The 16,339-nt window shown below is 38.0% G+C and overlaps 1 protein-coding gene across 1 annotated transcript in view; it reads right to left on the reverse strand.

The window, feature by feature from the left end:
• Positions 1 to 16,339, reverse strand: part of LOC128663661 (bromodomain-containing protein 4B-like) — a 777,540-nt gene that overhangs the window by 341,973 nt on the left and 419,228 nt on the right. The window contains 1 exon segment of the mRNA XM_053718097.1: positions 10,687 to 10,815. Within this exon segment, the coding sequence (XP_053574072.1) occupies positions 10,687 to 10,815 (129 nt within the window).

Here is a 16,339-nt window from a genome sequence, read left to right on the forward strand (position 1 = left end):
AAATAAAATGGCAAAAACGAAAAATGAGTTAATGTGTTGAATATGCACATATGCTTTTCAACAAAGAATACCAAAGAAACAAAGTAAATTAAATTAAGTGTGTTAAAAGGACATGCCTATTTGAATCAATTAAGTTTAATGACAACTTGCATGTACCCTGAAGACAAATATAAAAGGGAGAAAGCAAGTATGGCACTATATGCACACTGATTAAACCCCAGAAAGAGCATATTCTAGGAGCTTTTGTCAAATGCTGTAATATACGCTTCACTACAATACAGCTCTCAAACAGCTTGACACTGCAGATTGCCATTAGTAAATATGGAATCAGCTCTAGTTGGAAAGTGATTAACCAAACAAGAGAAATTACAGCATGGGTGATAAGTGGTGTAGGCGGTTTTCAAAGTTCCTTTAAAACTTGCCATAAAGTACCTACTTTAGTAAGCACCATCCTCAGGCCATATGAGCACAAGTGTGTAGATGTTCAGATATCAGCCAGCACCTTCCTCTACCTTGCATCACAACAGCAGCAGTCTGCATTCAATAGGCCGATCAGAGTAAGTGCAAGCACAGTTCCAAGGAACTGTGTAGGATCAGCACAATGTAGACAAGTGGGAATAGCATACACATCTGAATTTCACTGGGTGTAGATATCAAACTGCCCATCTGAACTCCTTTGTTGACCCCTCTGTACAGGAGGCCCAGTTTAAAATTAAAATAGGTCTAAGATTAGAGAACCTCTATCAATGGACATGAAGAGTACTTCAATTTCTGGTAGATACATTTTTTTGCCATTGTTCATTTGTGATACCAAGATGAAGCTCATTACCACATAACGCTTAAGTTAGGATTTGATACACAATATCAAGCAGACGTTTGTATGAAATTGTCCCCCTCGATAAGACATACATAAAGGACTACTCAATGCAGTGGAATTACATAATAAGTACATAAAAAGATTCTCTCGTCTCTGGATCCAGAGATATTAGTTGAGACAGCTCTATTTTCTATTCCATTGCCTGAGCATACATAACGGCAAAGATGTCAGAGGAAAGCAAGCAAAAGAAATAGCGTCCGAAGCTGCAACCATAAGACCTACCACCTCCATGCATTGAGCCACGAAGGCAGAGGAGAAGACTGAAGCTGACAGCAGGAAGCCTGAAGCTTCTCCATGCGTTGATCTGTGAGATAAATACACATGCTGATAGAATCTATAATGATCCCTACAATGTTCACTCTCTCTGAAATTAACTAACTTTTCTAGATTTAAATTTTACTTCTCTGTGTAAGATTCTGCTAACTGTAAAGATGGAGCCTAAAACAAAATATCGAGGTATGGGGCTACTGTTATGCCCTGTAGTCGGACTACAGCAAGTAGAGCCCCCAACACTTTTGTAAAAATGTTGGGAGCCGTAGCTATTCCGAATGGGTGATCTATGAATTGATGCTGCTTGTCCAGAAAAGCAAACCGAAGCTACTGGTAATGATCTCTGAATTGGAATATGAAGGTACACGTCTTTCAAATCTATGGTAGCCATGAATTGACCCTTCTGAACGAGAGCAAGAAAGGAACTGATAGTTTTCATTTTGAAAGAGGGTACCCTTATGAATTTGTTGAGGCACTTCAGGTCTAGGAAGGAACGCACAGCTTCCTCTTTCTTGGGAACAATGAAGAGATTTGAATAGAAGCCTTTTTTCCTCTGCCTGTGGTACAGGGATCACAACTCCCATAGATGGTCCATACAGCGTAAAAAGGATGTTCTCTTTTCCGGCTTCCCATAGATGCTTGACAGAAGGAACCTGCCCCTTGGAGGGTGAATTTGGAAACAGTTTGTATCACTGAAATTCGATATACAGAAACCAAGGGTCCTGTATGGACTGAGCCAAAAACTTCCTGAAAACAAATAACCTGCCACTACTCGACCTGAGGCCAGGTTGGGAGACGACCCTTCAAGCTCATTTATTGCCTGGGATCGATTTCCTGTTAATACTTGTTCTATACAGGGTTAGGCTTCTAGGTACTCCTGAGCATTTCGGACTAGGGTGCGGAAGCACTCCTCTGTTACCTGTTCAGATGAAATGAGTGAAAACATCCCACAGAACGTCCCTTAGTTCTAGATTTCTTATCCTGGGATAGAAAGGCACAATTTCCTCCAGTGACAGTTGAAATGATAGAATCCAGACCCAGGCCAAATAGGGATTTTGCCTTAAAGGCCAAAGATAGTAACCTAGACTTAGAAACCATGTACGCTTACCAAGACTTTAGTAGTTCTTGGCACGGAGACAAATTATTTGAATAAAAGCATCACATTTAAAGGAATTGGTCCTTTTTAGAGCATGAATGCAGTCTTTGATATCCTCCAAAGGAGATTCTACTGACATCAGATCAGATAAGGAATCACACTAAAAAGGTGGCAGCCCCAGCAGAAATGCCTACGGCTGGTTGGAAAAGCAAACCTCCCTGAAGAAAGAACTTCCTCAGATATCCCATTTTCCTACCCATTGGGTTCTTGAAAGATTAGCTATCCTCCAGCAGGATAGTAATGTGTTTAGCCAGAGTGGAAAGGGTGCCATCTACCTTAGGCACAGTATTTCACACTTTGAAATTACTATCTGGTACAGAAAACATTCTCCTAAAATTTGGAGGTGGAGAAAAAGTGAACACCATGTTTCTCCAATTCTTTAGATATGTCTGCCTCCAATGAAGGTACCGGGAACACTTCAGGGGTTTTCAACTTTGGCTTAAAGACAATATCCTATTTATGTACCAGTTTTTCCTCTGTGGGTTTTGACTCTGGTACGCTTAATGTAATTTAAACTTCCTTAAGTATCTTAAAATGATCAAGTTTAAATCTTATATCCTCAGAATCCCTTACAGATTCTCTAGAGGAGTCAGAAGATGAAAGTTCTCCTAAAGAGCAAGCCGTGAAGTCAACATCAGAAGGTTGTATATGGCTGACACCTGCAGCTCCAACAGAACTACTAATTCTAGACTCAGAGAAACATTGTTTAACCTTCCTCTTCCTTTCCTATGCAACTGGCATATCACTAAGGGCAGCAGACTCCGCAGACTAACTGGGCCGCAAAAATCATGAGGTAAAGGTCCAACCCTAGATTGAGTTTAAGAAAAGGGTTGCAGGGTAGAGCATGTGCAATAATAGGTACCGTCTGATGCAGTATTGGAATATTAGGGCAAACTGTGGTCAGAGAATCTGCAGATCGTCCAGGGGCTGCATGAGGGGGGTGGGGAACTGAGGTAAACTGCTTTCCAGAACCCCCTGAATGAGACTGTAGAACAGACACAAGGCATGAACTGCATATTTGAGCATGGACACACACTGCATTTATTAGCATCAAAGAAGTAGAGCAATTTCCCTCCTGACTGAATTCAGACAGGGAATCATTCATAATTATAAAAAGTGATGTGATAGCAGCAAACACTTTAAAAAAATATATAAGACAAACTGAGTAATGTGTATAGTGAAAACCACAGCTAAGTCCCTATTAAGCACACAGACTAAACATAATGCTATCTGAGATGTCTCACCACCTCCATGACAGGCGCTTCAGTGATCTTGTGGGTTACGGCATCGCACAGTTTGCACTGAGTGTAAAAGTGTGTGCGGAGATGGTGTCACCGACCGCCGCTGGAAATATTAAACAGAATGGTGCTGAGATTTAGCACGTGCATATTATGAGCCCACTTTGCCTTGCAGATACAGCTGACTGAATGTAGCTCTCCCTTTTTCTCTGTGAGCTGTTAAATTCCTACCGCCTGCGTGTAATAATCCGTACGGCTTCTCTTAATTTTATTTTCACACTGCAGCAGAGTGCACTGGGTCCCAATGGCAAGTCCAGTCGGAGGACCCAGTGCCGATTCTATGGTGTCACACACACCCTAAGAAGTGAAAAAAATACAGCACAAAATCGACCTCAGAGGTCTCCTATGTAATCACATCTGTCTCCCAAATATGAGAAAAATAAAGTTTATGGGAACATATGCCATCCCCTTCAATGTATATGGGGAGATAATCAGCCTGGAGGAGGCATGGGAACTTCCTGTGACATGCAGAAGCTTTCATACACCAAAACTCAACCAAAAGGATTGCATGGCTTTTAACAACTCCCCTGCCCTCTCTTGCAGGAAACAATCCATTGAGAAAATCAGAATTTTCAGCAGAGCACCTCTCGCTACCTACCTCCATGAACTTAGGCAAAGAACTGAGAGGGTAAGGGAAGTGGGAGGGATATTTCAATGCTATGTTTGGGGTGTTTGCCTCCTCCTGGTGGCCAGATTTACAAAAGGTTAAAAATGGAAATCATGGCATTACTGTGGTTAGAAACAAATTATAATATACAACAGCGTACACTAAAGTGTGTGTAGACGGAACATCCAGAGAAGCTTATCCTTGCACCTCAAAGAGAACAGAAAGAAACTTCTATAGTGTAAAACCGTTAAAAAAAAATCCCTCTGGAAATCGACTCACATGGAACAGAGCTACTATAGCTCTAAGTGTTGTGCTCAGTACAAATGGATCCAACTCCGCAGTGTGCAGGGGGCTCCAATATTTATTAAGTAACAATATGTATACAGATTTATAAAAAGCAAAGTCCTTGCTCAGTAAAACACATAAGGCAATCAATTAGTCACTCTGGGGTTGATTTTGCCTCTTACATACACAATTATATCCGTTCGATTTAAACGGTTTCATCTTCTGAGTTTTTTAAGGATGGCTGTAGAAGAATATTAAATCTCATTTTTGTTTTGACCTAAAAAAAATATATAAAAAAAAAATTGGGTTCAGCCTGACCATATTAAGGCCAGTTATGGAAGGATTTATTTCTTTTTTTTTTAAAAACCTTTATTTATAACCAACACAAGGTACAGTGGTAAATTGTGTATCAACGGAACACCAAGCAGGGTGTGAGAAGAAATCACAATATAGTTAATGCAACAGTATACATTGTCAGATATATTGAAGTTCAATATTCATAATTGTAAAAAATTTGCAAGAATCCTCCATGGATCGGAAAATATTCTGGCATGCATGCGTATATACCTTAATGTTGGGGTTTTATTAATTTATAAACTAGCATAACAAAGCATAAATGTTAGACAACACAGAACAAAACAAAAATGGACATTCAACACACATAGTGAAATAGATACCAGGGGCCCTGTAAGTAGTATGTTGAGGCTACAGAAAGATTCCTCTGTGGAATATCTTAGAATTTAAAAAGGCTGATAAATATTATGGTAAACCAATTAATTCATAGTAGACTAAACTCTTAAATGTTCCCATTGTTGTTGGTAAATAAGCTAGAATAGTTAAATGAATATACAGGGATTAAATCATTGTATCAACTAATAGCCAACGGGAGAAGAGAAATAGGACTGGTATGTGCAATGAGGTCAAATTGTGATAATGGACACATAGCTGTCGCAGACTTTCGTATGCTATAAGATTCCAGAAAAGGTGGTTGGATGTAATCTCCACCTTATATATGCTGTAATGCGTAATAGTGGACTAACCTGGTATCTGAACTTAAAAATTATCCATATTAGTAAATATGAGATTACTCAATATGTTGAACCTATAAAAAGATGTGTTATAGAAAAACCTAAATGAGACACATACTAACCAAACAACTGAACCTTTCTGGGGGGGAGCAGGTGACAAGTTGTTTCTAAAAATGTTCCAAAGTTCACAAAGTAGATTCAGATTATTGATGTAAGTTGTATTTTAACGTTACATTTCCTAGCCACTATTGGTAGTATATAGGCTCTAGACTAATAGAGTAGAATTTTGCAGAATAATTAGAGTCCTAGCCTATCCAATATGTAATACAGTTTTAGTACTCTGCTAGGAAAGCAGATAAACAGCAATGTAGGGCTATTGTGAAGTATTTGTGCAAAAATTAAAGAATAAAATCGGTGATTATGCCCATCGTACACAAAGGTTAAGAGTATACGCAGTCCCAGCACCCAAAGATAAAAATAGGAAACCAATATTTTCTGTATCCTGGGTCAAAGGTAATCTAGTTATTGCACGATAAAACAGTGCTTTTAGCTGAATAAAATTATGTAGTTACAGTAATAAAATATATATTTTTTGTGGAGCCTATTTGATTGAGCCTGTCAAAATAAAGGGCGGGCGTGTTTAATAACTATCAAGTCTAACTACAAGATAGTTAGCTCTATATGATGCACTGATACCCCCAACAGGTACAACAAGCCAGTTACAATGCTAAGTGATAACGCTTTTAAAAGTTATAACACTTAAGATCTGAGTTGCAGAACAAAAACAAAACAATAAATAATGATATCTACAATATGCTAAACAGGATGGTTATGTAAGTACTGCAAATCAATTATCACTGGGGGAGGGGTAACATAGATCAGAAAGCATCCGCAATCCAGCAATGAGCCAAATGCAGACCTAAATAAGCAGAGACATAAATGTTGTCAGACGCAGATAAAGGGCATGTGCACGGTTGAATAATTTCTTAGCTGAGGGGGAAGATCTGATGGTTCACGATTCCAGAGCATGGCAATAGTTAAACAAACAAGGCACAACCAACCAACGTGAATCCAAGTTGGCAAACAGCTATAGAATGAGTACATCACTATGGTCATACAGCCCAAACTCTTGACCAAATATACAGGACTAGCAAGAGGCAAACCCTTAAGTACACTGAGGAGAGAACTAGTTCAGCCAATTCCCGTATCCAAACGGGTATCATGCTGCCTCCTCCAGTCAGCAGCAACGCTATCACAACATTGCGGATCGACCCCCAGCAGTTTGAATCCACACCAAATATTTTCAAGTTGAGTGGCACGTCGAGCAGATATTTTAAATAAGTTTGGATACTGGTCCTGTCTGTCTCCGCCTTTAGCGGTGGGAAGATATTGTGGGCTGAAGATTTTCCTAGCTGCATTTGCGGGATCAATGGCACAATAGGGAACTTTCTCTTTACTGCTTGATCCTACTGAAATTAGTGCCAGTGCAGGTGGTAAGGACAGCAGTAAGCCTGGATCGGAAGATGAATCAGCAGCTTGTAGATATGAGGGAGGTTTCAAAGTCTTCAGCATCTCTACTGGAGCTCCAACTTGCGTGAAAGCTGAGTTTGCAAAGCCTCTTACTATCCTATGTGAGATGTAGCATAATTTGTGATGTTCTGCGAAACATGGCCACAACAGCTTGAGACGTTTCTCTCCAGCAGAAGAGATGGTTTTGTTTCTGCACAGAGATCTGTGCAAGAGGCTAAAAGTTGCTCCAGTTTAGGTATAAAAATTGCTTTAAGTTCAGCCAGTATCTGGGTGGCCGTGTCCAGTCCTCCAATGGTAAATGTTTCCATTGTAAAAGGGGAAATTATATACAACTTGGTGGTAGAAAGCCTGCCACAACGCCAAACGTCCTTTTCTTTAACTTGCTTCTCGGCAGCCAAGGGGTCACTTTTCCCACAAAGTGCACGGAGCCTTAGGATTCAGTGGCCATCTTCAAACACCGCCCACCGGAAGGATTTATTTCTAATACAAACAGAGGGGGTGTGTGCACTCTGATAATCAGTGAACATATATGTAATTAGAACCAAAAACATGGTGCAAGCAGTCACAAGTATAAATGTATACAACTTAAAATTGAGAAGCTCTATGAAAAGATACAGTTGACTCTTAACCTGGCAGAGGGATGTGAGCACAAAGCAAAAACCCTATGAATAAACGGGGATGAAAAAAACCCAAAATGGGACCAAATCCACCCTGTCAAAAAGCCTTCTCGGCATCTACAGAGATGGAGTGATTGAGCCAAATCAGACTTTGTAAAATGGATTAACTGTAGAGCTGTGGTAGTGTTACCCTTCAATTTTGCAGACCAGGAAAAAAAGTTTTAACTGGGAAAAAAACAAGTGTGGAAGGAGTCATTATTTCATCAGAATTGATAGTTATTTTAGTCTTTAATTCTGAGTAAAAAATGGAGATTTAATGGGCTTTGGGATGACAGCTATATGTGCCTCTAATATAGATTTAGGGAATGGGTTTTGACCATCAATGAAATTGAACATATCAGCAAGTACTAACACCTCTGACACTGATAGGAGTGTCCATAGCCTTCCTATCTTCTATAAGAGAGTGCTTCTATTTCTCCTTTTGGCTAGAGGCAAACCATATTGATAAATGCTGGGAGAATGGTGTTGAATAAAGCTCTGCAATGTAAGTGTGCCCCCCCCCCCCTTCCTGGTAAAACAGGAAGTATAACCCCACGTGATAATATGTTGACTCTCCCTATGATATGAAAGAAATCAAAATATAATATTAAACTAAGTAAACACAGAAAAAATAAAATATGCCCTAAATGCTACAAATTCTTAAATTTCCACAGAACATCATAAAATAAAAAAATTCTAAGGCAGAAATCTGATTTGTCAAAAACAAGCAATGACCTAAGGTGACGAATTTTACCCTAAAAAGCCAACATAAGGGAAATGCAGAGATTCCATGCTTCCTGAGAAATACTCAAAACCACAAAAAGTTTCATGATCTATAGGAATTATGAAAGAAACAACTTTCCAATTTACTTTTATTGCCTCTCATTTGCTTCATTCTCTTGATATACTTTGATGAAAAACATACCTAAAATAGGCCCAGTAGCTGCTGATTTGTGGCTGCACATAGATGACTCATGAGATTTGCTCCCCCATTGTGCTATTTCTTCAACAAAAGATATTTAAAGAACGAAGCAAGATAATAAAAGTAAATGAGTATCCTCTATCTGAATCATAATTTTTTTTTGAGTTTCATGTCCCTTTAAGTAATACAGCACAAATTATCTTACCTTATCTAAGCAAGGGTTTTGTACATAAGTCTAAATTTTTTTTTATTTTTTTTTTAGAAAAATGGGGAAAAATAGCTTCAACTCTGCCGATATATCAAGCCCTGGTATACAGTCTACATTGTATTTTGAAATAGAAAAAAATCCAGAAAGTAAAACAATCCACAATATTTAAAAAAGGACATTCAATAGCTAAAAACAAATATAATAGAATGGTTACTACTCAAACTATTGTTTTCCTTCTCTGCAGCCGTCTTCAAAACCATTCTCTTATTTTAACCCCTTACAAGTATTATAGAAGATCGGTATCTTCACACTGGGCGCTGTTACCTTGGAGTTTATATTTGGTAAATAAACTGCAAAACTGTAACACTTCTATGTATTACGTGTACAGCTGTCAAAGCAGGATCTATGAAAGTGCACTGCTTCTATCACAGGATGTAACAATACTTGTGCTACAAGATGGCAGTGCCCAATAATACAATGCAGAGCATCTGGCTTCAACTGGCTTCTGTAATGAGTTAAAATAAGAACGGCTTTAAAGAGAGCTGCAAGTCCAGGAGAGAAAACAATAGCATTGTGAGTAGTAACCCTGCTACTTAAGTTGTACTCAGCTATTGAATGTCCCTTTAAGTGACTTAGGCTTGAGGGATATATAGACAAATAGCCTTTATAGGTTCTGCTTGCATCTAAAAAAACTCACAGTAAAGTATGATCAAAAAAATGATCAATAGTGTTGCTTAGTTTGGAGGGATCAGGCTCTTTAATGACAACCAACAGCGCGCGCGCACACACACAATTATGCACACAAAAAAGAGACATTAAAGTCTTAATTGTTGCATTTCAAACAGGGTATTGCTTCATGCTGGGGAAAGTTAGCCAGTCACCAACAGAATCAAGGTACAAAAAGCATTTCCTGTTTGTCTTAAGGGGACATGATACCCAAATGTTGTAGCGCTTAAAAGTGATGCAGTATAGCTGTAAAAAGCAGAGTAGAAAATATCACCTGAACATCTCTATGCAAAAAAGGAAGATATTTTACTTTAAAATTTCTTCAGTGGCCATATTCAATAGTGAAGGGATTTTCAGAAGCCAATCATGTTAATCCTGGGACTAGCAAATGAACGTGCATCTGGCATGTTATTTCCCTATTCTGTTTAAAGTGATGGTAAATTCAAGGGTTAAAGGGTGCTAAACTCACAGTCTGGTGTGGCAGCTCGTTAAAGTCAGAGCCTACAGCCGCCCACAGCACAGCGCTCTTCTACCAATGAGGTGACGTTTCCACCTCTAAACCAATAAATATTGGTTAAGTTGGAAACGTCACCTCATTGAATAGTGCTATGCCGTGGGCGGCCGTAGTCGACTTCACCGAGTTGCAGTGGCACAGAAACAGTGATTTTAGCACCCATTTTTTAATAAATGTTCACCAACATTTTTAGTGATGTTAAATCCTAGCGTATATAAAACGACTGGAATTACCATAACTTAAAGTTTACCATAACATCTCACAAGATTTTCAGAAAAATATCATGAGATCACAGTAATGCAAAGAATGACCTCAGCATTGCTGATTTTTAATAGTTCACAGAGCACTTACTATTGCGAGATGAAGACAAATATTTTCCTCTCTTACATAGAGATGTTCAGATTATATTTTCTTGTCGGCTTTTTACAGCTATACTAAATTATTTTCAAGTCATTTAGTCAATTTCTAGTCGAAGTTGTTCCTTTAATATATAATCATAACTTGTTGGATGAAAAAAAAAGACCTTTTAGCAACATTTAGGAGTTTAGTGTCCCTTTATTATTCAAAGCATGAGAAAAGACAGAACAAAGAACCCCACCCTAGGTTTACCTGCAGCTTTCGGGCCATTGCCACAACCTCATGGTCAGGAGGATTGTACTTGTAACAATTGGAGAACATTAGCCGTACATCAGAGGCGAAGTCCTGAGCATCCCTGTATTCACGATTCTCCAGTTTCAACTGCAGACAGCAGAAAAGACTGCTATTGCTCACAGAACTATACTTTTTTTTTTTTTTTAATAATAGATATATATATAAGTAGCAACCAACCTTTCAAAATGGCATTGGTATGCAATTTTTAGAAATTGTTTATAATAGTGGTTTTGAAGCAAAACAGTAAATGAGAAACATTAAGCATTATTTAAAAAAATTAAAAAAAATAAATCCTCAACCACAAAAACACACCAAAAAAAAAAAAAAGGAAAAAACACAAACAAAAAAAACACGCACTTTGTCGTTGATATAGAGCAGCCTTTCCTCACATGCAACACAAATTCCTCACCAAACAATGTTGCAGGGAGAGCAGGGGGCAGAGAGAGAAACCAGAAAGAAAAAAGGAGGAAAGAGAGAAAACAATTTAGGCTTACCTGATAAATTTATATTATGGTGGCGAGAGTCCACAATCCATTACTCATGGGAATTATTCTTCCTGGCACATGGAGACAAAGATTTCCAAAACCCCAAGAAGCTTTATAAAAAACACCTCCCACCCTACTGGTAATCTGACATATAGCCAAGCAAGCAAGGTAGGAAAAGAAAAAAAAGAGAAAAAAAAAAAAAAAGGAGCAGGGGAAAAAGAGGTGCAAAAAAAAAAAAAAAATAATCCTAAAAATTAACATTATGATGTCTCATGGACACATCACCATGAAAAATGAATTGATCAGGTAAGCATTAATGATGGTTGATTTAATTACAAGTGTTGAAAGTCTACAATCCATTAATCCTGGGCAATACCCAAGCAATGGGGTCCACAAGTAATGAGGGAGGACAAGCATCTACATTTTTTTTTTTTTAACAATACTAAATCAACCAGGGATTATTGCCTGAAGGACTTTCTACCAAAGGCTGCTTTGAAAAAGTCCCCCAAAAAATAATCCAGATGGAAAAATAAATAAAAAAACCTATGCAAAGAAGACCAGATAGTTGTCATCAGAAGGATCATTCTAAAAAACCTAAAATGTAGCAACGGACCTGGAGAAAAGTTAAAGTGCCACTAAACCTAAAATCTTTCTTTCATGATTCAGATAGAGAATAGAAATTTAAACAACATTACAATTTACTTCCATTATTTATTTTGCTTCATTTTTTAAATATCCTTAGTTGAAGAAAAAGCAATTCACATGGTGAGCCAATCACACGATGCTTCTATGTGCAGCAACCAATCAGCAGCTAGTGAGCATATCTAGATATGCTTTTCATCAAAGAATATCAAGAGAATAAAACAAATTAGATAATATAAGTAAATAATAAGATGTTTAAAATTGCATTCTCTTTCTAAATCATAAAAGAAAAAATGTGGGTGGCATGTCCCTTTAAGTAATCCCAGGAGGGCAGGAGGAAAGTCTAATGAAACAAAAAACATTGAACCAAGAAGCCAAAGACACAGCTGTAGATAACTTGTCATTTTCTAGAACCAGAAAAAAAATGAGACTAAAGGATGATCTGAAATCCTGTATAACCTGCACGAAAAAACAAAACAAAAAACTACAAAGCCAAAATTATGGGGAATCCTCTCTGTAGAAATCTAAGGACAAAAAGAACGAAAAACTATTTTCAACTTATATTGTCTGAAGACACTAGTTAAGGGAAAATCAAACAGTCCTAGAAACTGCCTTATGCTGATGAAAACAACAATAGGAGACACGAGAGAGCGGACAACTCAAACTCAAATTGCCAAAACAAGCAAAAGTTTCCAAGACAAAAGCACATTTGCATAGAAGCCTGCAAAAACCATTAAAACCAAATTATGGTTCCAACAAATACTAAACTCTGAGGGGAAATGGGCCTCAACTCAGTCTGAAGTCCTCTCAATGAAGGATAACATGCACATCTTCATTCTTCACCTACCTCCAGCGGAGGCAAAGACGAGACTGGTTTACCAGTGAGGTGGGAAGGGTTTTATAGAGCTCTTGGGGTTTAAGAATCTTCGCCTCCCCATAGAAGCAGGAAAGAACGCAATTACCATGAGTAATGGATCATGGACTCTCACCTCCTGTATAAAAGAAAAATTGCTTAATCCCAATGACAGAACAATACATAAAATGACAAAATCATTAACAATCTTCCTATGTAACAAAAACAGAAAGTCAAAAATTGACCCTTTAAAGAATTGGCGGATACATTTAAACAAACCTGAAGAACATACTGAATTCTAGGATTTAAAAAGCATACACTAGGAAATACAGGCCTTCCAAACCTTATGGAAAACCTCCTGGGTTACAGGTTAACTAGCAAAAAAAAAAAATCATCTACATAAACTGAAGAAACCTGTCTAAGAACTAAGTTTAAAATCAAAACCAAGTTTACAAATGTGAGATCATGATAATTGAATGTACCATGATACAGCAAATCTACATTCGAAGATAAGTCATGTAGGGCAACTCGACATCTGAACTAGATTGGCAAAACAGATTCTGTGAGACCAAGTCGAAACAAATAAAAAAAATCACAGATCAACTATCCTGCCTGATCCTAACAATCACCTTTCGAAAAAGAACTAAACTAGAAAAAGCTACAGGCTAAAGGAAACAACCAAAAAGCTATTCAAGCATCCACAAACTTTGCCTTAGGATCCCTGGATCTCTCAAAAAAACAAAAAAATAAACATGAGAAACAAAATAATTCCATTTTTAAATTGAAATGCATGCACATTTCAGTTTTGATCTTTTTATCCCTTTAAATCGACTGTGGTCATAAACTCACCTTGCTGCAGAAAAGGCAGTATAGTTTTCATCTTGAAAATAGGAACCCTGAGAAACTCAGGGCTTTAAAATCCAAAAACTGGTCTGAAAGTCTTTTCCTTCTTTTGAAGAATGAGATAGAAACCCAACCCCTGTTCCAAAATTGAAACTGGAGCAGAGAGACACCTATATATTCCAGATCTGAAATGGACTGAAAGAATAAAACGAGCCATTTGAATAAGACACAGAAAAAGCCTTCCTCTGGAAGGCCTCACCCTGAAACCTATTAGACAAACCTGAGAAATTATATTCAGAACCCAGGGAGATCAGACTCAGAACCAACCCGTCTTAAAAAGCAGTAACCTGCCCCCTACCAGAATATCTGCATCGGGGACCACACCCTTATGCTCACTAGGATGAGGGAGTAGGTTTCTTAGATTGTTTAGATCTGTTCTAAATTTGAACTATGGAAATAAAATCGTACTTTCTGCTCTCAAAATAGGATCTTTCAATTTATCATGGAAGCGGACTAATGATAGGAACAAAAAATTAGGAGCTTTAAATTTAACCTTAAATTTCTTGTCTTGGGGAAGAATAGCTACCTACAGTAAGTAGCTAAAGGATTAAGAGAGCAGCCAGGCTTAGAAAAATCCTTAGAAGCTCTGAGACCACATCAGGGATAGGAAAAATTTTAGGACACTTAGAAGTAGGTTTAAAAATTAAAACCAAACGTTTAACAGACTTGTCCCCCAGATCCCTTTGGACCTTGAAAACCTTGAAGGGACATAAAACCCAAAGTTTTTCTTTCATGATTTAGCTAGAACATACAATTTTAAACAACTTTCTCATTTACTTCTATAATCTTATTTTCTTAGTTTTCTTGTTATCCGTATTTGAAAAGCAGAAATGTAAGCTCAAGAGTGTGCACATGTCTGCAGCACTATATAGCAGCAGTTTTGCAACACTGTCATACATTAGCAGTAGCACAAGATGGCAGCACTATTTCCTGTCCTGTAGTGCTTCATGCATGTGCACGCTACCTACCTTGGTATCTCTTTAACAAAGAATAACATGAGAATTAAATATTTTTAATAGAAGTAAATTGGAAACTTTTTAAAAATTGGATTCTCTATCTGAATAATGAAAGAAAATTTTGGAGTTTAATGTCCCTTTAAGTACAAAACTTTTAAAATGAAACTAATATGATCAACCGTAAAAAGAAAAGAGGTTGAACTTTTAAAACAAAACTAATATGATCAACCGTAAAAAGAAGAGGTTGACTCTTAATTATGAGCAGGAACAGACTCCTGATCAACAGATCTAACCTTAGAGGACACATCAGAACAAGCTAGTAGAGAGTAAAACACAAACTGACCTTTCACGCTTACTTGAAGGAAACATAGTCGGCAGCATTAAGGCTACAGTGGAGCATAAAAAATGATTAAAACCTGGAGAAAAATCTGTAGAGCTCCCCTATGTGGAGTAAACAGTAGGAGGGCATAAACCTTTAGAAGGAAGAGCAGCATTAGTCTGATTAGAATGCATAACAGTTAAACAAGGACTGAACAGCTGAGTTGGAGGCAACATCAGCAAGTTTACAATAAACACATTTCACATTGGAAGGAAACAACCATAAGGCTATATCCCCATAAAAAGAGCACTTTAAGCACGCTCAAAAACAGACGGAACGCATGCGTAAACACTGTTAAAAATATTAAGCGCTACCAAAAAACTAAAATGCCCTCTCAGCCAACAAGCGCAAACTCAGAGCCGACCCGCACTAACCATACAAAAGAAATTGCATGCAATTTTTTAAAAGTAAATAGAGCCTTAAAAATTAAAAAGGAGGAATACAAAACACAATAAATACTGTCCTCAGGCTACAGAGTACAATAGTGTACAAACTACAAAGCCCAACTGGCTAAATGAATGCCCCTAAATATAAATATGTACTTACCCATATGCACCCAACTACTGGACATCTAACCAGGATCCAGTATATAGCCAAACCAGCCAAACATAAAAGCAGAGGATATGGAATAGGAGTATACCGCAATGTCACAACAGGAGGCAGCAAAGGACAAGTCTCAGTGACACCGGTTGAAGGTTTGTATCCAACTCCCATAGGGTAGTAATTGTGCTACTACCCCATAATCCCAATACATCCCTCCGTCCAAGCGCAACTCTCTGATGGGAGATGGGTTTAAAATCAGCCTGAGAGCTCATCTCACAAAAGAACATCTTCACTTTCCTCCAGCGGAATCAAATACAAGACTGATTACCAGTAAGAGGTTTTATAGAGCTCTTGGGGTTTGGGAATCTTTGCCTCCTAGTGGCCGGGAAGAGTAATTTCCAGGAGTAATGGATTGTGGACTCACTATCTGTATGAAAGAAAGAAGGCAATGAGAGAGAGAGAGGAAGGGGAACAGAAACACACAAAGGTCCATGGTGCTATTCTAAAAAAAGGCATAAGAAATAAGTGTATAAGTTAAGGATAGCAGCTATTCTTTTTCTAGCGTTTACCAAGACCAGAGGAAAAAAAAAAAAAATGTACTTTTGATCTATATGGTGGCTGAGGAAGGGTAATGAAAACACTTTTTTTCATGATTCAGATACAACATACAATTTTAAACCCTTAAGGACCATCATTGGTTTTTCTATGGGGCTTGATATTTTAGATAGTGGAGAGACCAAGTTATTCTGGGAGGCCTGCCGGAGAAAGGGAGGTCTTAATAGAGTGGTCTTGCCCCTGACGGCAAGACCAGCGCTATTATGGCCTGAAAAACCCTTAACCCGATAAAGGT

Source organism: Bombina bombina, chromosome 6, assembly GCF_027579735.1.
Source record: "Bombina bombina isolate aBomBom1 chromosome 6, aBomBom1.pri, whole genome shotgun sequence".
NCBI classification, from domain to species: Eukaryota; Metazoa; Chordata; class Amphibia; order Anura; family Bombinatoridae; genus Bombina; species Bombina bombina.